The following is a 23,168-nucleotide window of genomic DNA, read 5'->3' on the forward strand; positions in this document are numbered from 1 at the left end:
TCCCAAGAAAGTTTAGCTTAGGGTCCCAGCTAAGGCTAGTGTATGAAACAGGCCTCACGGCCCCATGTGTAAAACACTTGATCCTCAGCTGGTGGGGCTATTTGGGAAAGTTGTAGAAACTTTAAGAGGTGGGGCTACATGTCTTTAAGGACCATACCTTGCCCTAACCACCACCACCCCACTTCCTGGCCTCCACGAGATGAGCATCTCTGCTCACCATGTTGCCCTGCCTAACTCCAGGTCTAGAAGCAGCGGAGCCAGCTGACCATGCAGAACCCTCTGACACTGGCTTCTCTGGGGTGTTTTGTCACGTAAAGTCAGGAATGCAGACAAGCAGCACTGCAGGACTTTCACTTGGGAGCAAGGATTTTCTTGGGAACTCTACTAGATGACACTCATGTTGCACTGTGGCAAGGAACCTGTCAACATTTTTCACGTCCTCAGACTCTGTGCAAAGCTAAGTCTAAAGGCAATGGCCTACTGGTGGGAGGAATTCAGAAGGTGGCTTTGAACCAGTTCACAGTGATCACTAGGAGCAAAGGGCAGAGCAGAAAGATTTGTAAGGCTTGTTGTTTGATCTGAACACACTTAGTGCTGTTGGAATGCAGGATACGGTTGTTAAAGAGAATAGCACTGTTAAAAAAAATTCATAAAAGTATTGAAGAGTGAATATGATCTGATCATATTACATGTTTGAGTGCGTGCGTGTGTGCGTATGTGTGGTGTGTGTGTGTGTTGTGTGTGTGTGTGTGTAAATGGCCTAATGAAATCCAGACTTTGTACAGTTGGATCAAAGTGAAAACACATCTAAAAGGCTGTCCCTTTAAGGAGAATGCACTGCAAAGGAGCGTCCTCTCCCCTATGCCAGGACCCAGGCACTCAGCTGCCATCCAAGGTCCTGGCTACCGGTCAAGCTCCTGCAGACCCTGGCTTCAGGACTGGTCAAGCTCCTGCAGACCCTGGCTTCAGCCACACAATGCTAGTTTCGCAGGCTTACAGAACATAAGAGTTTCCAGGGCCATGAAGGCTTTCACCCAGATTTCAGAGGAAGGTCTAAGAGTACGGGCATTATACGGTTGAGCCAGATTCCCATAAATCAGCCCCTGGGAAAGTAGTTTGAGAAACTGTATGAGGTGAGAGTAAACATGGGAGTGGGGGAGCTTCCAGTGAAGACCACAGGAAGCTGAAGATGTCAGTTGCATGCAGGGTCTGCTGAGACCAAACACAGAAGCAGCTCAGGAGAGAAACTAGGTGGACCTTGAGCAGCAAGGCTGGTGGGGTACTGATGCTGCCCAGGTCTTCAGTTTGTATCATGCCACGGCATGCCTCAGGTACCATTCAGGAAGCTGCAGGAATCAGCACTTGGTCTGACTGGCCTGTCATTCTCCCGTCCTTCCAGGTTTAGAACAGGGTTGGGTACTGTCACAAGAACTCTGGAGCATGTGGCAAGTTCTCTGCAGCTCATTTTGTTTGGATTTAAAACTCTAACCCCATGCTAAGTGTTTTCCTTGAGCCTCAGACTTGATCCTCTCACTTTTGAACAATGCTGGGACTTGCTAACACTCTGGGGACTCTTGGGTGTAGACTAAACGCGTCTTGCTTTATGAGATGGCTACGAATCCTTGGGACCAAGTGTGGGATGTTATAGATTGAACATCAACTGTCCCCACAGGCTTATAGTCACCTGGGGACTTGCTGCAAACTTCAGAATAGGGTCTGACTGGAAGAAGTAGGTCAGTGTGGGTGTGCTCCTGAAGGCTGTGTCTTGCCCTGGCCTCCTCCTCAATCTCTTCTCTCTCTCTTTCTTTCTCTCTCTCTTTCTTTCTCTCTCTTTCTCTCTCTCTCTCTCTCTCTCTCTCTCTCTGTTTCTGTCTCTCCCTTTCTGTCTCTCTCTGTCTCTCCCTCTCTCTCCCTCTCTGTCTCTCTCTCTCTCCCTCTCTGTCTCTCTCTGTCTCTCTCCCTCTGTCTCTCTCTGTGTCTCTCCCTCTCTGTCCCTCTCTGTCTGTCTCTCTCTCTCTCCCTCTCTGTCTCTGTCTCTCCCTCTCTGTCTCTCTCTGTGTCTCTCCCTCTCTGTCTCTCCCTGTCTCTCCCTCTCTGTCTCTCCCTCTCTGTCTCTCTCTTAGCTTTTCTTTCTCACTCTTTTTCTATATCTCTCTATGTCTATCTCTGTGTGTCTCTGTCTCTCTTCCTATTTCTCTCTATGTGTCTTTCTGTCTCTGTGTGTCTCTGTCTCTCTCTGTTTCTTTCTCTGTCTCTCTTCCTATTTCTCTCTCTATGTGTCTTTCTGTCTCTGTGTCTGTCTCTTTTTCCTTCCTGGCCACCATGATGAGATCAGCCCTACTATGGCATGCTCTTCCTCCATGATGCTCTGCCTTACACAGGATGAAAAGGAAGGAACCAGCCAGCCTATAGCCAGGACCTTCTGGAAACGAGAGTCAAATACATCTTTTTTTTAAATTATTTCTCCTTGGTATTTTGTCATAAGGGTGAAAAGGTTTTAGTGAAGGGACTACTTATTCCTGGGACCCTGAGTCCCTTGGCTCTACCTCAGGCCCTCTGTTAATCCTCTGACTCAATAACCCATTTGGATCTGATGTCTAGTTCCCTTGAGCCCACTATTGCCCACAACCCTGCTTGGTCCTGTGCTAAGCCCACAGCACAGAGGAAACTCCAATAGGCCTTTCTATCTCGGGGACTTCTGTGCATCTGGCCCTTTCTCCACACTGACAGAGTTTGGGAATGACTGCTAATGCTAATGCACGTGACGTACTAAGGACCTTGGCGTGGCCGAGCCTGACCCTTGGCAGCACACACTTGCAGTTCCTGAGCAAACTGGCTCCATCACCACCCTCTCTGCCTTCATCCAACTGACTCAATTCTTGTCACTTGCAACCAAAAGGACTTTAATAATATGCAAATATTCATGTATGTGACTTGAACCCTCTGCACTGTATTTAAATCTTCAATGTCCCTCACAGGCTTGTGTTTTAAGTGCTTGGCTCCCAGCTTGTGGCATGATTTTGAAGGCTGAGGAAACTTTAGGGAGTGGTAGACATAGCTCACTAGGGGCCTTGGAGGGTTATACCTGACTCAGGTTCTGACCTGGCCTCTCAGCTTCCTGGGCCATCATGATGTGACCAGCTATGGCCATATTACTCCCCCCCTTCCCCCGCCTTCTCCACTGTGAGAGACTGAAACTCCTCCAAGTCTGTGAGTCAAAATGAGCTCCTTCTGTCAGGGGTTGCTACAGTGGCAGGAAAGTAACACGTTACTCTTCTTCCTCTTCCTTCTTCTCTTCCTCTCATCCTCCACCTCCCTCTTTCCAAGGCAGGGTCTCACTATGCTGTCCAGACTGGTCTCAACCTCATGATCCTTCTGCCCCAGTCTCCTGGAGCATGGGACATGGCATGAGCCACCATTGTGACACCCTCTGCAATTGTAAGCCAACCCAAGTTACTTCACCTCTGGAGTGTGGGCACCCACACCAGTGAGATACGGCAAGGTGAGGTCATGCAGCAAGGTCATGGGTTCTTTCAGCATGGGTTTTGACGGAGAGAGGAATTAGGGTCCCAGGGAACTCTTCTTGTCTGTGGCAGACTACAGCAAGAACTAAACCCACCATGAACCTACAAGTCACCAAAGTAGAGTGAGCTCCAGATCCACAGAACAGAGGGAAGGGTGGCATGTGAGGCTGTCACAAAGGAAGGGCGGGGACTGAGCATGGCATGCCACCCCAGCCTCCTACAGCTTGCCAGTCACAGGTGGGGATGGGTTCATAAACAACACTCAGGACCAGGAGGTGAGATGGAGTCTTTGCAGATAAGTTGGAGTGGGACTCTAGATGTTCTAGCTCTCAGGCCCCAGTGTTCCACCAGTGGGTACTAGGTAGCCACTCTTTTCTCCCCACCAAGCTCCTCAGGCTAGAGGTATCTGCAATGCAAGGGAATCACTGAGCTCCAGAGTCCCAGGTCCTCTGCCCAGACACAACACAGTGGTGGTGTCCATATCCCTCCTCATCCTGGGCCCTGTGCTTGGATCCATAGCTTGCCTTTAAAACATTGCCCCAAACCTGGCTTTCAAGTCCTTGTTAATTTTTATTTTATCCCCCAAAGTTCCATTTCTCGTTACATAACAAAATAGGCTGTTGCTGAAGTCACACAGCTGGTTATTTCCAGGGAAACGGACAGGTGTCTCTTCATGCCACGTGGATCTTACTGAAAGCCCACAGTGAGCTGGAATGTGAAGGAATTTTCCAAATGGCTTGTTTTCCTAGCTCAGCTGCACTTTCCCCAGGAGCTGGAAGAAAGCAGAAATCATCCTGCCTGCTCTCAGAGTCTTTCTGGGGCTAAGGCTCTGTTCCCTGGGGTCAGAAGAGGTTCCAGCACCCCTCAGTCCCCAAAGCACCAGAAACCCTATGGCCCGCTTTGGGGGTCTCACCATGATTTCTGTGAGTCCTGAGCATAGTCCATTCATGGATGCAGGATTGAATTTTTTTATTGCTTTATTTTAAGATAGGGTCTTTCTATGTAGCTCAGGCTAGCCTAGAACTTTCAATAAATACTCTTGCCCCACCTCCCAAGTTCTGGGATTATAGATGCTTATCGCTATGCCTGGCTCTTTGGTTGACTTTTAATTGTATAAAAATAAATATAACACAATCTGGAATCATTCTTACAACTTCGTTATTTTTTTGAGAACATATAATTTAAAATTTTTAATTAAAATAATTTGTGCACTTTTGTGACACTGTGAATGCCAGGCTGTGCACAAGCTAGGAGAGTCTTCAACCAATGAGCTGTGACCTCAGTCTGGTGTTTTTATTTTAAGTGATACACAGTAGTTATACATATTTGAGGGTGGTGTGACATTTCATCCCATGCGTGTGGCGTGAAGTGATTAGAACAGTTGACATATCCATCTGTGATGGTGAATCCTACTTGTCACCCTGATAAGCTTTGGTTGTTTCACCATGGAAACAAACCTCCGAGTATGTCTATGAGGGTGTTTCCAGAAAGGTTCAGCAGAACAGGGAGCCACTTCCCACCCCACATTGGGCAGTACCACTCCATGGGCTGCCGTGAAAGGGGGAAATGGAATGAGAATTCATCTTTTGGTTTTTGATTGTGGGCAGGTTGACCGGTTTCCTTATGCTCCTGCCGCTGCGTCTTCCCTACTATGATGGACTGAACCTTTGATCTGTGAGCCAAAATAAACCCGTCTTTCCTCCCATCCTTCCTCCCCCTCCCTCCCTCTTCCCTCCATCCTCCCTTCCTCCCTTTCCTTCTCCTTCCCTCCTTCCTTCCTTCCTCCTTTCTTTCAAGTAGCTTTTTATTGGGTGTTTTATAACAGCAACAAGAAAAATAATAACCAATACACATTACCTCAAACACTTAGCTGTTCTTTGTTTTGTCTCCTCCTCTTCTTCCTCCTCCCCCTTGCCCTCTTCATCCTCCCCCGCCTTCCCCCTTTTCTCCTCCTCCCCTTTTACTTCTGGCAGGGTCTTTCTATGTAACACATACACAATTAATTAATTAATGTCAACCATAACTATGGTTCTATACAACAAAACATTAGAACATTACTTCTCCCTCTAACCATACTTATTTAATTATTTATTATATTAATTTTCTCTTCTGGTTTAAGCAGCTGCACTCAGAGCACTTTGTAGGTCCCTACAAGTGCGAGTACACCTCAGATTCCTTGACAGCTAGTGAACTCCTGGACCCAGTGGGACAACATTATCATTCTAGTCCTCTGGATCAACACTTGTACAATCACTGCTGTTAGGGAGACATCGAATAGATGACTAGCCTGACTCCCTGTACCGAGGATCCCACATGAGTCCCTGGGCCAGGCCCCACCCAGAGAAGGCTGATATCTGTAGCCATCTTCTATCTCTAAGATATTTAAGGTCAGCTATGAATAATGATGGCAATGGCAGCTTGGGTCCCAGGTACTAAGCCTTACTCTGGGTGGCTCAGCACCGGGTTCAGGTTCAATAGCTCTCACCAGGACTGCAGATAAGCCAGCTTCTCATCTGCACAGTGGACACATTAGTCCAATCCTTACCACGAGTCACTAAGGCATAATAGAAGGAACTCACAGCAGGCTTACCCCACTGCAGCCCCTCCCCCATGCGTGGTACCACTGCTAAAAGAAGTGTACAGACATTTTGGCTAAAGACATCATGAGAGGTCAGCTCAACAATGAACACAGAGCACCCTCGTATGATTCTAGGCATCGCCTTAGGTATGTATTACAGAAACACTGGATTTTGAAATTTTTTTACCTTTCTCCAGCCTGGTGCTATGCAGGATCCTCTCTTATTCTGAGACAGCAAGCTAACCTCTAGCTCATAACTATCCTGCCTCAGCCTCCTGAATGTCTTGTTCACAGAGTGCCATACCATGCCTGACTAAGGGTGCAAGATTTTATTCAACCAACCCAGCCAGATTCCCATGAAAACCAGACTAGGCAGGCCAAGGACAGAGCTCAAGGTCAGGACTGGTTAGCACGAAGACTCAGAGGGGTCTGAGTCAAACTAGGCCACAGGAGTCTGTCTCTCCCATAATGCTGCCATCACGGCCAACGACAATCAGTGGGCTAATTTTCATAATTGCTAATTAACCCTAATAACTGGTTTGCATAAGGGCTGCCTGGCTCTGCTTTCTCTTCTACCAGACAAACATTTTGACCTTGGGCTCATCTGCTACAGCAGATGGCAGGGCCCAACGCACCCCAGGAGTCAGCACTGCCCCCTGGCCAGCCTGGGCTACCTCTCTTCCTGGACCGCAGTAGTTCCCTCACCCACCCAAGGGGATCCCGCCAACATCACTCCACCCCTCCAAGGCCCAGAGCATGCCGGACTCAAGGGTTCACCCCGGCCAGCTTCTTGTGTCTATCCATCAGGAGGTAGGACACCAATCTTTCTTTGTAAATAGCCTTGAAGTTTGCCTCTGCCTCTAAGAAGGAGTAGTAAACCCTCGCTTCAGCCACCTGCTGATTCTGTCTGCACTATTTCACCTGGCTGCTACTAACCCCTGAGTTGATATTTTCTGCAGATTAATCGGGGGAAAAAGAGAGAAATGCCTTTGTCCTCCTACCTAGTCACACCCACAAGAAGACTCTGAAAGCAGTGCAGACCCTTTGAAGCCAGTTCCAAGTGGCTTAATTCCAGTGCCACAATCAGCCGGCTGTGCCACCAAGAGCAAGCCAATTAACCTCCCTGAGCCCTGGCTGTTCAGATGTCTGGAGTTATGGAGACAGCCGTTTGCTCTAGTAGCTCTAGCAGTAGGCCTTCCTGCTGGGAGGCAGAAGGTCTTTTATTTTTCTGATGGGCAAAGGCTGTGATGAGCCCGTGGAAGAAGACAGAGTACCCCAGCAACCCCGTAAGAAGCTCAGGGGGATGACAGTGCCCGCTGTGCTAGCTGCTTTTCCTCATCGCTGTGATTCCTTACCAGAGCAACTTAAGGAAGGCCTTGTTTTTTTGGCTCACAGTTCGAGGGTACCATCCATCATGGCCACCAAGTGCAAGGCAGCATCAGCATCAGGAGGCAGAGGGAGGCATGTGATACTTGGCAGCCTTTCTCCTTTCTATGCTGCCTGCACGCCCAGCCGGTGGAGTGGTGTTGCCCACAGTGAAGATGGGTCCTCTGTCACTAGCCTACTCTAACCTTCCCTCACAGACATGCTCAGAGGCTTGTCTCCTGGGCTTTTCTAAATCCTGTCCAGTTGATGATATTAACCATTAACATTAACTGCTTTAGCTGACAACTGACATGTACTTGTTTGTACTGAAGAAGGTAGAGAGGAGAGCAGCCTCTTTGGGGCTATGGGAGGAGTGCCTGGAGGGGAAGAGGGAAGGGGAGGAAGAGAGGGGGGCTGCTGCCAGCAGAGTATGCCCAGCCCCCTCCATCACTGACCCCTCCTTCTTGCTTCCCCCTGTCTTCCTTATTTATTTATTTATTTTATTTTATTTATTCACTTTACATCCTGCTCACTGCCCCCCTCCTGATCACTCTTTCTTAGTCACCCCACTGCTCAGCCTGTCTAAAGATGAGGGCCAGCTAGGGAAGACCTCTATACAACTGGGTCAGGGGCTCCCTGGCCATTTGGAGCCACGGACCACCCCCTTCTCAGAACAATATTTTCACCTGCATAAAATAAATGCATACGATGATAGAGGGAACCAGTTGCAGGAAATAATTTGGCAAAGCACGCAGACTCCGCATGTGGGAACATGCACGCCAGTTTTGTGAGCATGTTAAACAGGATTCGGTGGATGCCTAATAAATGCCCCGCTCCGGAGGCTGCACATCGGAACACCTGCAGCAGCCGCCAAGGGATGTAGAAAGGATAGGCACTGCAGGTCACTGCATCCTGGCACCTGCCCAATCACCACAGTGTAAGGAAATGACAAGTGACAATTTACAAGCTGCAGAAATAAGGGATAAATTGTTTTCCAAACCAGTTCACGGACTCTGAATTCTTTGGACCCCATACCTGACCTCACCTCTCTGCCATTCCCTAATGGCTGCTCCTTCTCCATCTCAAAGTTCTAGGGGCTTTGCCTTCTGCATGGTGGGGTCCCCGTTTTAATCTCCTGTATCCACTATTTCTCACTTTGATTATCGCAGCAGCCTCCCTATGTCTATTCTCAGGCTCTCTGGCTTTCTGTGCCTCTGCCCCTGAACCTCCCCCAACCCCCGCCACACCCAAGTACTAAAGATGGTAGTTAGGCTTTCATCTGTGCTAGGCGAACACTACCATTGAGCCATATCCCCAGCTCCCCTTTTAACCTTTTATTTTAAAACAGAGTCTAAAACTGTTCTTCAACCCAGTCTGTAACCTAGGCTAGTCTTGGTACTTGTGAGCTCCCTGTCTCAGCTTCTACAAGAGCTGGAATAACAGGCCTGTACCCAGCTCCCTACCAGCAGCTGGAATGACAGGCCTGTATCCAGCTCCTTACCAACAACTGGAATGACAGGCCTATACCCAGCTCCCTAACAACAGCTGGAATGACAGGCCTGTACCCAGCTCCCTACCAGCAGCTGGAATGACAGGCCCATACCTAGCTCCCTACCAACAGCTGGAATAACAGGCCCGTACCCAGCTCCCTACCAGCAGCTGGAATGACAGGCCCATACCCAGCTCCCTACCAGCAGCTGGAATGACAGGCCCATACCCAGCTCCCTACCAACAGCTGGAATGACAGGCCCATACCCAGCTCCCTACCCATTCTGCTTGGTTGAACCCAGGCTCCACCCTGAACCCAGGTTCCAGCCCCAAGTGCAAAGCTAATCCTCTTGCTCCCTCACCCCCTTGCTCTGAACTGCTCGTTGACTCACTTCATGTTGCTTGCAGGATGAACTAGGGAGGATTTAGACAATCAGCAAGGTCCCAGCTCTCCAGCCTCATCTCTCAACACCTTTTCCACCCCCATCTCTGCCTACTTGCCATCTGAATACCTGAAGTCCCAGGATTACACTCCTCCCAACCCCTTTGCCTGTGCCAGTCCCTCCCTGGAATGACAGGCCTGTATCCAGCTCCCTACCAACAGCCGAATGACAAGCCTATACCCAACTCCTTACCAACAGCTGGAATGACAGGCCCATACCCAGCCAAAGGAACGCAGCCTGGTTCCTAAGTCCTACTGCATAGGCTCCTCCACACCTCAGTTTAGCCACACACTCCCTGGGAAGGTGAAGATGCCCATCCTAATGGGATAGAGAAGTGCCCAGGCCGTGTTATGGTAACCTCGAATCTTTCTACAGCAAACTTCACAAGAGGGAGTCCTTTTCCTTCATTTCCCCCCAAACTCTGCCCCATGACTGGAGCCCAGAAGACCTTCAGTGGATGTTGACTGAGTAAATGGATAAAAGACGGAAGCAAAGGGCAGGAGGGGTCTCAGTGTAGAGTCTGGACTAAGCCAGACGCTGCACTCCTATTGCTAAACCCTTCTCCTTGGCACTGAATTTGCATCTGGGGAGCAGGCTGTAACTTGTTGAATTCAGCTCTCTGTTCTTTAAGAAATCCCTCTGGTTCCTATATATCCCTCAATTAGAGGTGATTATGTCCCTTGTCAAGAGCTCCTTGCTCCCATTGCATTCCATGGCAGCTCTTCCAGTGCATGGAGAATGGGATTGTAGGGTTTATAGAAATTCAATTTGCATGTGGCTTTTTAAGGGATGTGTGGCTTACAGAGGCCAGCCGGCTTTGGGGACAGTGACAATACCTTGATAATCTTTCAGGGCACTCCCTGCTCAGCCCTCTGGGACATGGGTCTGGAGATGCCATGCTAGACACCGGCCCTTGGGGCCAGTACCCTTTTTTGGTGTGTTCTTTCTCCATTTCTCTGAATCCTATGGGGGATGGGCTTCTTCCTTAGCGCCTCCATAGGAGGAAGCTGAACGGGGAGAAGTCTTTTCCTTTCTTCCTTCCTCCTTCCCTTCTTCCTCCTTCCCTCTTTCCCTCCTACCTGTCTTCTCTTCCTAGCTCCCTCCCCCCGCCCCCATTGCTAGAGATGGAACTTAGATCTTCAGGCATGCTATGCATGTGCTCTACCACTAAGCATCAACCTCAGCCAGAAGGGGTCCTCTGTTCTGTAGCCCTGTGAGAGCCCCCTCCATGTACCCCTTCCTATCACCACCTTGTCTCATGCCCAAGTCAAACACATAACCCACTGCACCTCACACTCATGCTAAGCATCACAAGGCTGGCCCTTGGTTGTATGCTTGTCCTTTGTGGTGCCTAACATGCTGTGGACATTTAGAAATGGTAGGTCAGGGCTCAGAGGAGGTGCAATAGCCTGTGCTCCCCCATCCTCACAGGGAATGTGCCCAGGCCCCGGGGGTGGGGCACAGCATCCCCTGGTGTTGAGCAAAGGGAGATGAGCAGTTGCTCACTGATGCAGCTTCCCACGCTCCTTACCTGAGAGCACCGTGAAGACCGCAGCAAAGGCATTGAGCTTGAGCCCGTCTATGACGCTGCTGGAGTGGAGGAGCTCAAGACACATGAGGCTGAAGCCGACCACCAGCAGAAGGATGTAGAGCACCTCGGAGACCACCGACAGCCACAGCACCCCTGGAGAGTGAGGCAGGAGCAGGTGAGAGGCTGTCCACCCCACCGGGCCAGCACCACCCACTAAGGACATCAGGTCATTGCAAACCTGAGCTCAGCTCTAGGTGCTCCTGTGCTGTAGCACCCTGAAGGACCAGTGTGGGATGAGGATGTCACTTCAGATATAAAGCAGAGCCAAATGAGACACTTTTACTGGGTCCCTTCATCCCAGCCCCAAGGAGCACCCTACTCTAGACTCTACATGGGCAAATTCTCTATTGTTAAGTCCATTGCAGAGAGGCCCTCTGCCACCTGAGCTACAAAGGTTCCTAAACCCCGTTACCTGACCTCAAGCCTTGCCTACACCTTTGCCTGCCCTATATTCTTCCATGTACCCTGCCCTGCTTTTTTCTAGAAAGCACTACTGCCGGGCCCATGACTTTGACCTGTGGTTCTCCCAGGAGCTGCCATGCTTGGCCGTGAGCTTGCTCTCCTGGACACCGATGATTGGTCATTGACCTAGCACTGAACTGTTACTGCCCTTCTCTAGGACTCTGAGCATGATGTCACTGAGGTAGACCAGGAGGGGAGGTCACAGGGGTCCAATGAGGAAAATTACCTGTTTCCAGCCCTTCCTGAACGACACCGCCCCTCAGCCCTTCTAGTGGTTTGATGTGTCTTCAGGATTGCCATGCTTGCTTCCCCATATCAGCCCATGTTGGGCTGCTAACATTGCTAGCTTTCCTGTTCACAATATCACCCTCTCTTCTTCCATGTGCTTGCCACCTGCACAGCACCTGCTTTCCTCTGGTCTACTTGGTTTCCTTGCAGACCCCTATCCTGGTACCAGGTCTTGAGCATGCAATTCCTATCTGACCAGTCCAAGTTCCTTACCATCCCAACTCAGGACTCAGGAAGGAACCTCTGTACCTCAGTTTACTCATCTACAAAGTGGGGGTAATACTCAAATCCAGGATGCCAGCACTGAGGAGAAACAGTTTCTTGGTACTGTGTAAGACTTTAGTTAGCCCAGTGAGGGACCTGGTCACTGACCTGCTGACGTTGTTATGTAGAAGGAACATGCTGACTTGTGGAAGGAGCTCAGGGGCTTCTGACTGAGGTCAATATTAAAGATGGAGTTGATGGGGAGAGATGAACTTGTGGGTCCATGGAAGGGGGCAGAGAGAAATGGTGGGAATGGAGACCCATCCGACATGCATTCCCATCCACACCACATTGATGTGCTAGAGGATTTTGAGCCAAACCTAGCAGGTTGGAGATGGATCCAAGGCCACTTAGTTCTGGGAGAGTTGGCTATCGGAGAGATGGTTTCAAGAACAGATGGAAAAGAGAGACCTGGCTCAAGGTTGAGAAGGTGAGGCTAGTGAATGCTGTCAACTTGACACAATCTAGAGCCACCTGGGAAGAGAGTCTCCAGGAGGACCTGCTTAGATTGGGTTGGACCATGAGTGTGCCTGAGGGGTTTTTCTTAGTTATATCAATTGATGTGAGAGAGCAGCCTAGGTGGATGGCAGTGTTCCTTGGGTTTGGGTTATGTGTGTAGAGAAAGCTGAGTGGCCAGCAAGCGTGTGCTCATTCTCTTCTGGCAAGCAGGCACTCATTCTCTTCCGGCAAGCGTGCGTTCATTCATTGTCTTCCAGAAAACATTCATTCATTCTCTTTGTGCTTGATTAGGCATGAGACTAGCTGCTTCCCACTTCTGCCTGTAAGAATGGCAGAGCAGGCTTCTAAAGAGATTGTTTCTCATGGGATCATCAGTTCTGTCCTTGCCCCCAAACTCTGGGGACTCAAGGGTCCTGGGATCAAATCCAGGCTGTTTCACTGACCAGCAGAGGCCCACTCAGAACATCAGTGATCTCCTCTGTGGAATGGGTGTGTGGGAGGAGGATCCAGGAAGTGACTATTCCCCAGAGCAGTAGTCATGGTAGTCCTTACTAAGGAAGAAATACCTGTAAGAGACATGGGTGAGATGTGGAGGAGCAGGAAGGACAGGAGGGTAGGTGTTGGGAAGCCGTATCTCAGAGCTGCCTCTACCAGGGTCTCATTGCAGTCCTCGCTGGTCACCCTGGCTGGAGGGTACAGGGGGAAATGTTCTGATGGGTGGACAGAAAGGGCTCCATGTGCCACAAAGCCTTCTATGGGTATTGGAGATTAGTGGGACACCAGGATCCCTTATCATTGGTTCTGTAATGAATACCTCTTGTCTACTTTTCTTATGGCTGTTGTTGCTATTCTTGACATGACAATTACAATTTCTATGATTATTATCTTGTTTGTGTTTCTGACATAAGGTCTCACGGGATAGCCCCGGCTAGCCTAGCACTTGGATCCCCCTTCCCTAGTGCTGGGATTACAGTAGTGTGCCACCATGCCCAGCCTCTTGTTATGATTCTTAGCGCCAGGGTTAGGTGGGTGGAGCTCTCATGCATGTGCTCCTGAGCCCAGTGAGAAGATAACGAGATGAACCTAGCCAATCACCCCAGCCTAGTTCTGGGGTACAAGTGCCAGATACTCCATCCTCAGTAACCCAACCTCATGCCCCAGGTCCAGGTGTGCTCCACACTGGCATCTTCACCTGACTTTCTAGTGATGCCCTGACCATCAATACTCACTCTGCCCCTAAGGAACCAACCTCACTCTCAAGAGGCAAATAAGAGTTGTTGGGATAACCTCTTTGTGCACCGGTGTAAAGGTTGCCTTTGTATTATGCAAATGTTGATTTCTGTACTGGCACCAACTACAAGGACCTTGATCTTGGTACTGTCATTTTTATTGGATTGTCACCTGCCTGAGTATTTTGTAAACATTATTCTCCATCACCTTCTGATTGGTTTAATAAAGAGCTGATGGCCTCTTTCAGGACAAGAGAGAGAAGGTAGGACTTCCAGGCAGAGATAGGCTCTCTGGGAAAAAGACCAGGCATGGGGGGTGGGGTGGGGAGGAATATTTGCCAGCCAGATGTGGAGGAAGTCAGATGTACTGTGGCATATACTGGGACATAGAGGTAACAGGCCGCATGGCCAACTAGTATAGACAGGGTTAATTGAGTTACAAGCTAGTTGTGGAATAGCCTAAGCTAATTCTGTAGTAGATACTAATTGTCTCTGTGTCATTATCGGGAGCTGGTGGGTCAAGACAGTGATGATAAAGAGTCCCCTGAAACCGTGGCTGAGAGGTTGGTGGCACAGATCTATTTCCTCTCAAAGGCTGAAACATTGAGTTGAACCAAAGTGACGAAGCAGTTTTATCCCTAGACTCTAAAAAATTATTATTACCTCCATTAATAATGTGTTCTTAAAACCTTCCTAGCACCTCTCAGTTTTGTGAGTAGGATGAGGAAATCAGGGTCTCATGCAGCCTAGGCTGGCCTCCAACTTGCTATCTAGCCCAGGATAGACTTGAACTCCTGATCCTCCTGCCTCCACCACCCATATGATCAGAGTGTAGGCAGATACTACCATGCTTAATTTTTGTGGTACTAGAAACTATATCCGGGGATTCAGGCTGAGTGAGTACTCGGCCAGCTGAGTTACATCCAAAGCCCCTACCTATCAACTGTTAAAAGGAGGCTGAGCCTCGGGCTCGGCACTTCCCTTGCAGTTAATTGCTATGCTGCTGGTTCTCTGTAGATTTAGCTTCACCCTACTCCCTCCTTCTGTGCCCACTCAGACATCCTCCCATGCCTCTGGGCCAGGATCCTGAGCATCCTGGACCCATGGCTCAGCCCTCAGGACTAGTGAGACACCCATGTCTCTCTGCCTGTGTCATCCTGCCCAGGACTGCTTTTGCTGTGTTCTGCCTTCTTGGCTCTAAGTGTCCTCTCCTCCTGGCTAGGGTAGCACCAGCATTCCACTACTGTCAGCCTTTGGGGACATTGGAGCCCTCAGTTCCATAAAAGTAACTTCTCTATGCCATTTGAACAACTTTGAGCCTTCCCACCAGAATGACTCCTGTGCTGTTTGGAGAATCCCCACCCATCGAGGACCCTCCCTGGCTCATCATTTTGTGGTGGTCAATCCTGATCTTCCTTTAAGAGCTAGATCTGAGTCAATGTCCCCAGTAGCATCTTGACTAGCCATATGGAAGCACTGGAACTGGTGATGGGCAGGCAGAATCCTGGGCATCACCTGACACAATGGGACTGGACACTGTGTACTATACACTGCTGTAGTCACCGTGGCAATCAGCACGGAGGGCATTGCTAAATAAACAACTGACTATATGACCAAGCTATGCCACTCTTAGGGTATGCTCAAAGGAGTCTCACTCAGCGTGTCACAGAGGCACCAGCACACAACTGTCTACTGCTCCCCTGTTCACAGTAGATAAATATATCTGCTCATCAACAACAGGTGAGCAGATAAGAAAAATGTTGTGCAAGCACAGTGGGGTATTATTCAGTCATAAAGGAAAAATAAAATTACATCATTTTTAGGGGCGTAGACAGAACCGGAGTCATCATGCTAAGTGAAATAAGCCAGACTGAGAAAGGCAAATCACATTTTTCCTCTCATTATCGGAATCTATATTCAAATTAAAATAGAAGGGATACTGTGGAGGGTACCAGAAGGATGAATTTGATGGAAATACATTATTTACATATGTAAATGTCATAGTGAAGTCTTTTTTCTTTCTCAAATAATATACTCTAATTAACACACAAAGAGAGAAGAAAGGCGCCCCAGCTGACAGCAGAGCCTCTTCTGACTTTAATGGGTCTGCCGAGGATGTAGATACACACTCAGGCTCAGATGCTCCAATCTCCCTTTTCAACATACATATGGAAAAGAGAGTTGACTTTGGTAAACATAAGCCCGTGCTGGAACGGCAAGTGTTGGTGTCTGGAGGACACAGCGCAGACGGTCAGAATAATGAAGCACAGGAGACGGTATAAAACACCAGGGACTGGCAGAGAAGGGAGCAGCAGCCCAGCCTCAGTGATGGGAAGGGGTGATCAAAGACAGAAGAGAGGCCAGTCTCCCAACTTGCTGCTGCCGCGATTCCCATTCTCTGCTGGCCAGATTTGCAGCAGAGAATGGGTGACCTTCAGGGGCAGAAGAAATGGAAAGATTTCTCATCAGGTGGGGCCCAGCTGACAGTTAATCCTGTTAGCGGCACTTCTTGCCTTTTTAAAAAACAGCTTGGCGCAGTCAACTCTGACCCACATCAATGGAACCGATGGGTTTGCAGGACAGAGTTCCCTTCCTTACAGCCCCTTCCCAGCTGAGAGTCGCCAAGGCTGGCTCCTCACTGGGCTCAGAGACACCTGGGTGAGTGGAGCCTCAGCCTCCTGTGACCCTGAGTGTGGGCTCACCTCGCTCCCTCACTGCCCTCATTTGAGAAGTGAGCTGGATAGACATGGAGCCAGGATGACAGACCGTGCAGAAGCAAGCACCTGTGGATGCTGTGGGCTTGATGCTGGTGTGCATGCATGTGTGCATGTGTGCATGCGTGTGAAGGTTAAGAAATACAATTTCTGGTGAACAAGTATAGTTAATAACAGTTATAGTCAAACCTCAAAGGAGGGATACTGTTCAAGAGCTGTGCGGGCACAACATGCACCTACCACACACCTTGCCAGTCATGACTTCTCAATGGATGGAGATACCCTAGAAAGGCTCGTTTTTTTACAGTAAACATGATTTTACGTAGATTTCATTCTAAATAACAATGAAAGTCAAGCACCATGGCTGGGGGGTGTTAGCTCAGGCCTCTAACCCCGATACTTGGACTCAGAGAGGCAGGAACATCAAGAGTTCTGCTACATTGAACTGTACAAAGATGTACAAGACTCTATCTAAAATATGATTAATTAGTTAATAAGGTGCAGGGGAAAATCCCATCCTAAAAAAGTAAAGAAAAAGTAAGGAGTCCTAGAGGGAAGTTGCTCAACATTCTACTCCCGACTCTGCACGTGCAGGTATGAGCGCTTGCACCTATATCCCCAAGAACATCACACACATGGAAAGTGTATGTAAATCACCCACATATGCACTGCATAAAAAGAGAAAGCATGTAATAGTACCTATGTAAACATTCTCATATGCACCACACTCTCACAGAAAATAAACAGTAGTAGATATATGAAAACAACTTCATATGCACCATACACACATGGAAAGTATAGAATGCTAGATATGTAAGTACCTTCAGTGGCTATCATTATCAAGTACAACATGCTATAGGTAATTGGACATTCTCTGCCTCCATGTGACTGTCAGTGTGCTGGATTTGTTAGGGTCAGCACCACCCCAAGCAGAAGAGTGAAGTTCTGGGATGTCAAGACAGTGATGGGAATTTTCAGTTCTGTTGTAGTCTCATGGGAGCAGTCTGTGCTTGTGACCGTCATTGCACAGGTTGATGGGGTTCAGCAAGGCGTTGCTGATCATTTGTAGGTGGGTGCCCTGGTGAGGAGAGGCCTGAGATTGGGCCAATAGCCATCGCCATGCAGATACAGCTCCTGTATCATGCATGAAAACCAGTATAGTCAATCAATACTAAGACAGAGAAGAAGCATGGATGGTGGACTTTACCAGAAAGCCTGGGCAGGCGACTCACAGTGGGGTCATCACCGAGTCCCAGTGTTTCTCCTGTAAGCGGGGTCTCTGCAGCCACTTCCTGGCCTACTCTAAGGACTAGGTAGCTCATGGATGAGTCACATGCTAGCCCCTGTCTGTCTGCCCATGCTGTGTGGAGCCTTAGCTGTTCCTCCTATGATCCTCAGTGCTCCTGGGGTGATGCCGCCCAGGTCTGGGATAACAGCCTATCACCCTTAGATAGATAGTCTTTCAAGGGATCAGAGGCGAACAGTTGCAAAGTCACAGGAAATCAAGACGCGATGGTGTTTCAAGGGTAAAAAATACCAATTCTCTTTTCTCAAAACAAATAAACAAATAAGAACCCATCCGTTTAATACATTGGATCAATAAGTCACAGCACGGTGGCTGTGGGCTGAGTTCAGCAGCATGCCCTGAAGCGAGCATGTTAAATCATGTAAATGACAGCAGGCAGTCTGCTGGGGCTGGGAATGGCGCACTGACAGCTGCTGCTTATGAAATGTCAGCATGTGGGGGATCAGTGACCAGAAGGTGTGGGCTGCCAAGAAAAGGCCAGAGGCCTCAAAGAAGCAAGAGGAGGATCTCTGGAGTCACAGAGGCCCCAGCCTGCCTGCAAATGAGAGGCTCTCTGTCCACTGCAGGGTGGGATGTGCTGTCTCAGAGGAAGGCAGGGGTAGAGGCAAGCTAGGGGCTCACTGCACTCCCTGAACTGGTCTCTGTCACAGAATGGGATCTCAAAGGCAGGTCCACTGGTGTAGCCAGAAAGGGAAACTGCAGAGGGACCAACAGACCTAGCCCTGTTGCTAGCATTCCTCTATTTGAAGCCCCGAAGGCAGGGCTCGGAGGTCCATCTGCTGCAGGGGGGCCTCAGTTTTCCCTTGGGAAAGTCAGGGAATTCTCACACAAACTGCCAGCAGACAGAATCCAACCAGCAGAAATGTCTTGTTTGGCCCACACAATATTTTTAAAAATATCTGCATTCATTGTCAACATTTAAAAATAGGAAGGGCCTCATCAAACTCCAGTTTTCTGAAGTTCATTTGCAAATTGGGTGGGCGTGGCACGATGAGCCTGAATTGCCACGAGGCCAAGTGAAGCCAGGGCTACCTCCCAACAGAGCACACGCTGACAGGATGGCACAGACCCCGCCTGGCACCTCAGCCTTTTATGGTTCCTCCCTAAGTTTACGGCCCACATGACAGTGTCTAAAACCATTTCTGTCCCTGATACTACAAGGGCAAAGAACTGTTTTCTTTTTGGTTTTGGTTATTGGTTGGTTGTTGTTCATGACACTGAGTCTCTCCAGGTAGCCCAGGCTGCCCTGAATCTGTGAACTTCCTGCTTCAGCCTCCCCAACTCTGTGGTTGCAAATGGGCCCCCCAACTCCTGACTATGGATGTAATATTTCAAGGCTCCGGGTGGTACTGAGACCACATGCTCAAGATGTCCCTAGCCCCTGAATCATCAACTTTCTCTGCACTAGGGTCTTAGCAACCATGCAAGATGGCCGATATTCAGAATTAACTGGAAGGAAAGGCCTTCGGCTCAGATTCCATATCAGAGCCAAGTATATGAAAAGAATCTTCCTGTCCACAATTCACAGACTGAGGCTGAAATGTCTCCAACAGGCTTCCATAGTTGAACACTTGGTCCCCAGTTGACAGTGCTGTTTGAGTCTAGCTGAAGCAAGTCACTAGAGTTGGCCCTTGAAGGACACACACACCCCTGGATTTGGTCCATGCTATCTGCCTCCTACTTGGCAGCATAGAAAGCTGCCCCACCCCCACACTGATATCCCTGCCATGGTGACTGGGGTCATCTAAAACCATTCTCCTAAGTTGATTCTGTCAGGTGTGTCCTGTGCCCAGACGATTAATTGCCACTATTGCACCCTGTAGTCTTTCTACAGAGGCCCAGAGATAGTGAGGGAGCTGCCCAACGTCACAATGATCTGAGTCCCCTGAATAAGTCAGGATGTCTTCTAGGCTTTGACTCAAGGTCACAGTGGACATCCTCAGTTGGGTGTTCTATGGTACATAGCAGGACACTTAGAGTAGAATTCAGGCATCAACAGTCAGGTTTTTAATAACATGGAACCTGGCTGCTTTCTGTAGACCCAGCTTTTCTAGAACCATCCTTTCATATGCCACATGACTCAAAGTACACCAAGGCCTCAGCATGTCCAGGAGCTCTGGGATGTTCAGGACCACTCCCACCCAGACCTCAGGTCAGCAGTAGGTCAGCTCCCCAGCTGGCTGAGATGCATAATCAGGAGCCAAGAGAGAGATCTGTAGCAACAGGTTCAGAAGTAGCAGTGAAGCCTGAGCCAAGTGGGTCCTGAGCAGAGAGGCGTGTCTCCAGCCCTGTTCTCATCAAAAATGGCCATGCCCTACCTCCCAGCCCTGTGCCTGTGCCACCTTGCATGGCAGTGGACCTCACAGAAGTGATCTTGAGGTTGGAATAGCCTAGTTAGAGGGTCCACAAGTGTTATCACAATGGGGCACCATTGTGCAAGTGAGAGGCTGGGTTGGAAATGAAGGTGTTCCATCAGAAGCAGGGCATGCAGTGACACGAGCCAAGGGTCCCAATCTCTTTTAAAATGAAATGAGGCAGAAGAACAGACTCTCAGGAGCATCAAGAGTGCCACGAAGGGCTGGGGGTAGGGATCAGCTGTAGAACACTTGCCTAGCATGAGCAGAATCCTGGATTCCACCTCCAGCACAATGAAGTTTCCAGAAAGTAATCCAGCCCTTGTGACAGACACTTTGACTTTACACTGGGGACCTCATTGCCAGATACATCTGTTGTTTTAAGCCACCAGGTTCCTTCAAAGTCACCTCCTTCAAAAAATCTGTCCTGACTATCCCAGCCTCAGCAGTGGTCTCATGGAGACCGTTGCATAAAATGTCTTGATCCTTCCTCTTGGTGTCTCCTATAGAAGAGCCTGAACATGGGTCAAGACCTCTGCAATTGACTGACCTTCCCTGATGTCTTTGAGCCTCAGTACATGAGAGGTCTCCAGGAACAAGTCCCCCTTCCTCTCTGAGCAACAACCACTGAACAGACTGGTTTGTCTCTGACAGTGCTATCCTTCCTCAGAACTCAGAGGCCACAGTCCCGGTCAATTCTAAACCGTCTCTGGCAGATGTGCCCTTTAGAAAGGGCTCTTCTGGAAGCGGAGGACAGTCTCAGAGCATCTGAGACATGTCATAGTGACCTTGGCCTTCGGCACCAGATAACAGGCATTGCTCACTCTCCTCAGGAAACAGAAGCCGACACTGCGAACACACTGCCTCACATGTTGGGACTGGAGGGTGGGGAGGGAAGGAGAGCTGGAGACTCCAAGGCTAAGGCTGAGCTCTGGACCCACAGGCATGCCTGCAACCCCTTCTCAGGTCATCCTGGCCAAGAAGCTGGCCTCCTAGCCTTCCTTTTCCATCTGTACCTTGCAGCCAAATGGGACAGAGGCAGTCAGAGGAGTTTCAAAGAAGTCCTAAGGACAGGCTTTGGGCTCTTGTGACCCTCCCCCCATGTCCCCTGGTTCCCTTTCTTTTGTTCTTTCTGTGTCCTTTCTGTCTCTCTCAATTTTTAATCCCTCATTTCTGTCTCTTTCCTATGATATTCTTTGTTTTGTTTTGTTTTTTTAGAGACAGAGTTTCTCTGTGTAGCCCTGGCTGTCCTGGAACTCACTCTGTAGACCAGGCTGGCCTCGAACTCAGAAATCCGCTGGCCTCTGCCTCCAAAGTGCTAGGATTAAAGGCATACACCACCACTGCCCAGTTTATGATATTTTATTCTTAAATTTTTATTTCAATGCCAAGTTTATATTTTTAAAGAATCAAGATTCTTTTTGAGACTCTGCCAGGCCAGGACCACATTCCCACTTGCGAACAGTGGCCAGTGGGAATGGGCTTGCTGAGTGGCAGCTGGCTGAGCGTGGACAGACGGGTCATTCTGAGTGGCAGCTAGAGAAAGCTGTGGGAGGGGAGATGGAGGGAAGCTATCAATGATGGAGGTCAGAGGCACTCAAGGAGTCGGGAGGGGGATGAGGCCAGCCAGGCATGGCGGGAAGCTTCTCATACCTCCTGGACACCAGTTGATTTTATGCCACGTGCTGCAGTTATGGGCCTATTACTGGGGTGGGAGAAGGGAAATCTCCCCTGTCCTGGTTTGTGATTGTTTGTTTGTTGGTTGATTGGGTGGGTGGGTGGGTGGTTTCTGACAGCTTGACATGAGCCGGAGTTTGAGACCTTTGAAGGTAATACCTGCCTCTGGTACTTCTGGTCCACCAGATGGGGGCAGCTTCTACCATACTCCCACTATCATGAGTTCATCCACCATGCCCTCCCTCCCATGATGGAAGTGCTCTAAAACCATGAGACAAAAATACAGTTTTCCCCTTACGGAAAACATTTTGCCTTGGCAGTGAGGAAAGAAAAACAGGACAACTTCCCAGGCCTTGACCCTGCATCAACACCATAGAGGCACAGAGGAAAGGAACCTGGCCCCAGCTCGTCAGGAGCCCCAGACTGAACAAGTGGGTCATACTCTTGATCATGGCCATGCATATATAAACCAGGAGTGACAAACACCATAGCTGAACCTCAACTGACAGTAGGCATGTCTCTCCATCATCACCCTGCATTACTGATGAGAGGAAACGGAGGCACAAAGAAGTGCAGAGCCCAGGACTTCAGCTAGCAGGTGGCAGATCTAGGGCTGCTTCCGGTAGGAAGGGACAGGGATGGGAGAAGGGAGAGCTTTGTGCTGTCTCCTGTACCTAGAAGCATGTAGGCAAGTGACCTAAACCTTGCTAAACCTAGGTCGCTTCATCTCTGTGATGCGATGCTAGTGACAGAGCAAGCCTCAGTGGGGACTTCCTACAAACAACAAAACACATGAGAAAGTGCCCAGGAAGCAGAGAAGAAAGGATTGAAGGCCACTGTGGGACAGCTGGTGGAGCCAGTGGGGCTGTGAGGACAAGAAGGAAGCAGTTGGTCTAGCTGGAGAGTCCCTGGGGGGAATGCCACCAGAAGGATGAGAGGAGGTCCAGGAACATTAACCAGATAAGGACGTGGGGGCTAGGAGCTCAGTGGTTGAGTTGGAGGCCACGCTGAAGAGCTAAGAGAGAGCAGAAGTGGCTGAGGAAGCCACAGAGTCAGGCTGGGTAGATAAGGTCTCCAAGCTTCCAAGCAGAGCCAGGAGCCTGAGGAGAAAGAGTGAACACTTCCTAGAGACCATCATGGGGTCTCCCGTGACCATGACAGGCTTCAGGTGGTGGTAAACACAGCAAGGTGCTCCCGGGCAATATGGAGTACCCCCTGAGGCATTGCCTCTGCAGTCCTCAGTGTGTATGGCCTCAGACCACAAGGCCAAGTCTCTGAGAAGATGGGCAACTCCATGAGCCCACCAACCTGTTCCTACCACTCCATTTTTTCCAGTCTTCATGATGGTAGGGCAGATGAAATGGAGACTGGCCTCTGAAGAGCCACGACTCTCCCCTCCTTGACCACTCTATCTTCTCCTCCACCC

The 23,168-nt window shown here is 49.4% G+C and overlaps 1 protein-coding gene and 1 long non-coding RNA gene across 5 annotated transcripts in view; one reads left to right on the forward strand and one right to left on the reverse strand.

The window, feature by feature from the left end:
- Positions 1 to 23,168, reverse strand: part of Gsg1l (GSG1 like) — a 200,885-nt gene that overhangs the window by 63,547 nt on the left and 114,170 nt on the right. For all 3 annotated transcript variants that reach the window (XM_031388231.1, XM_031388232.1, XM_031388233.1), the window contains exon 3: positions 10,930 to 11,082. In XM_031388231.1, the coding sequence (XP_031244091.1) occupies positions 10,930 to 11,082 (153 nt within the window). The remainder of the gene's footprint in view (positions 1 to 10,929; positions 11,083 to 23,168) is intronic.
- On the forward strand, positions 3,737 to 11,263 carry LOC116102940. 2 transcript variants are annotated; one of them, XR_004123333.1, is made up of 4 exons: positions 3,763 to 3,799; positions 5,132 to 5,198; positions 6,716 to 6,912; positions 10,830 to 11,263. It is a non-coding gene; the product is annotated as an uncharacterized LOC116102940 (long non-coding RNA). The 2 variants fall into 2 exon arrangements; XR_004123332.1 differs by lacking the exons at positions 5,132 to 5,198; positions 6,716 to 6,912 and having other exon boundaries at positions 3,737 to 3,799.

This window comes from Mastomys coucha, unplaced genomic scaffold (genome assembly GCF_008632895.1).
Source record: "Mastomys coucha isolate ucsf_1 unplaced genomic scaffold, UCSF_Mcou_1 pScaffold21, whole genome shotgun sequence".
Classification (NCBI taxonomy): Eukaryota; Metazoa; Chordata; class Mammalia; order Rodentia; family Muridae; genus Mastomys; species Mastomys coucha.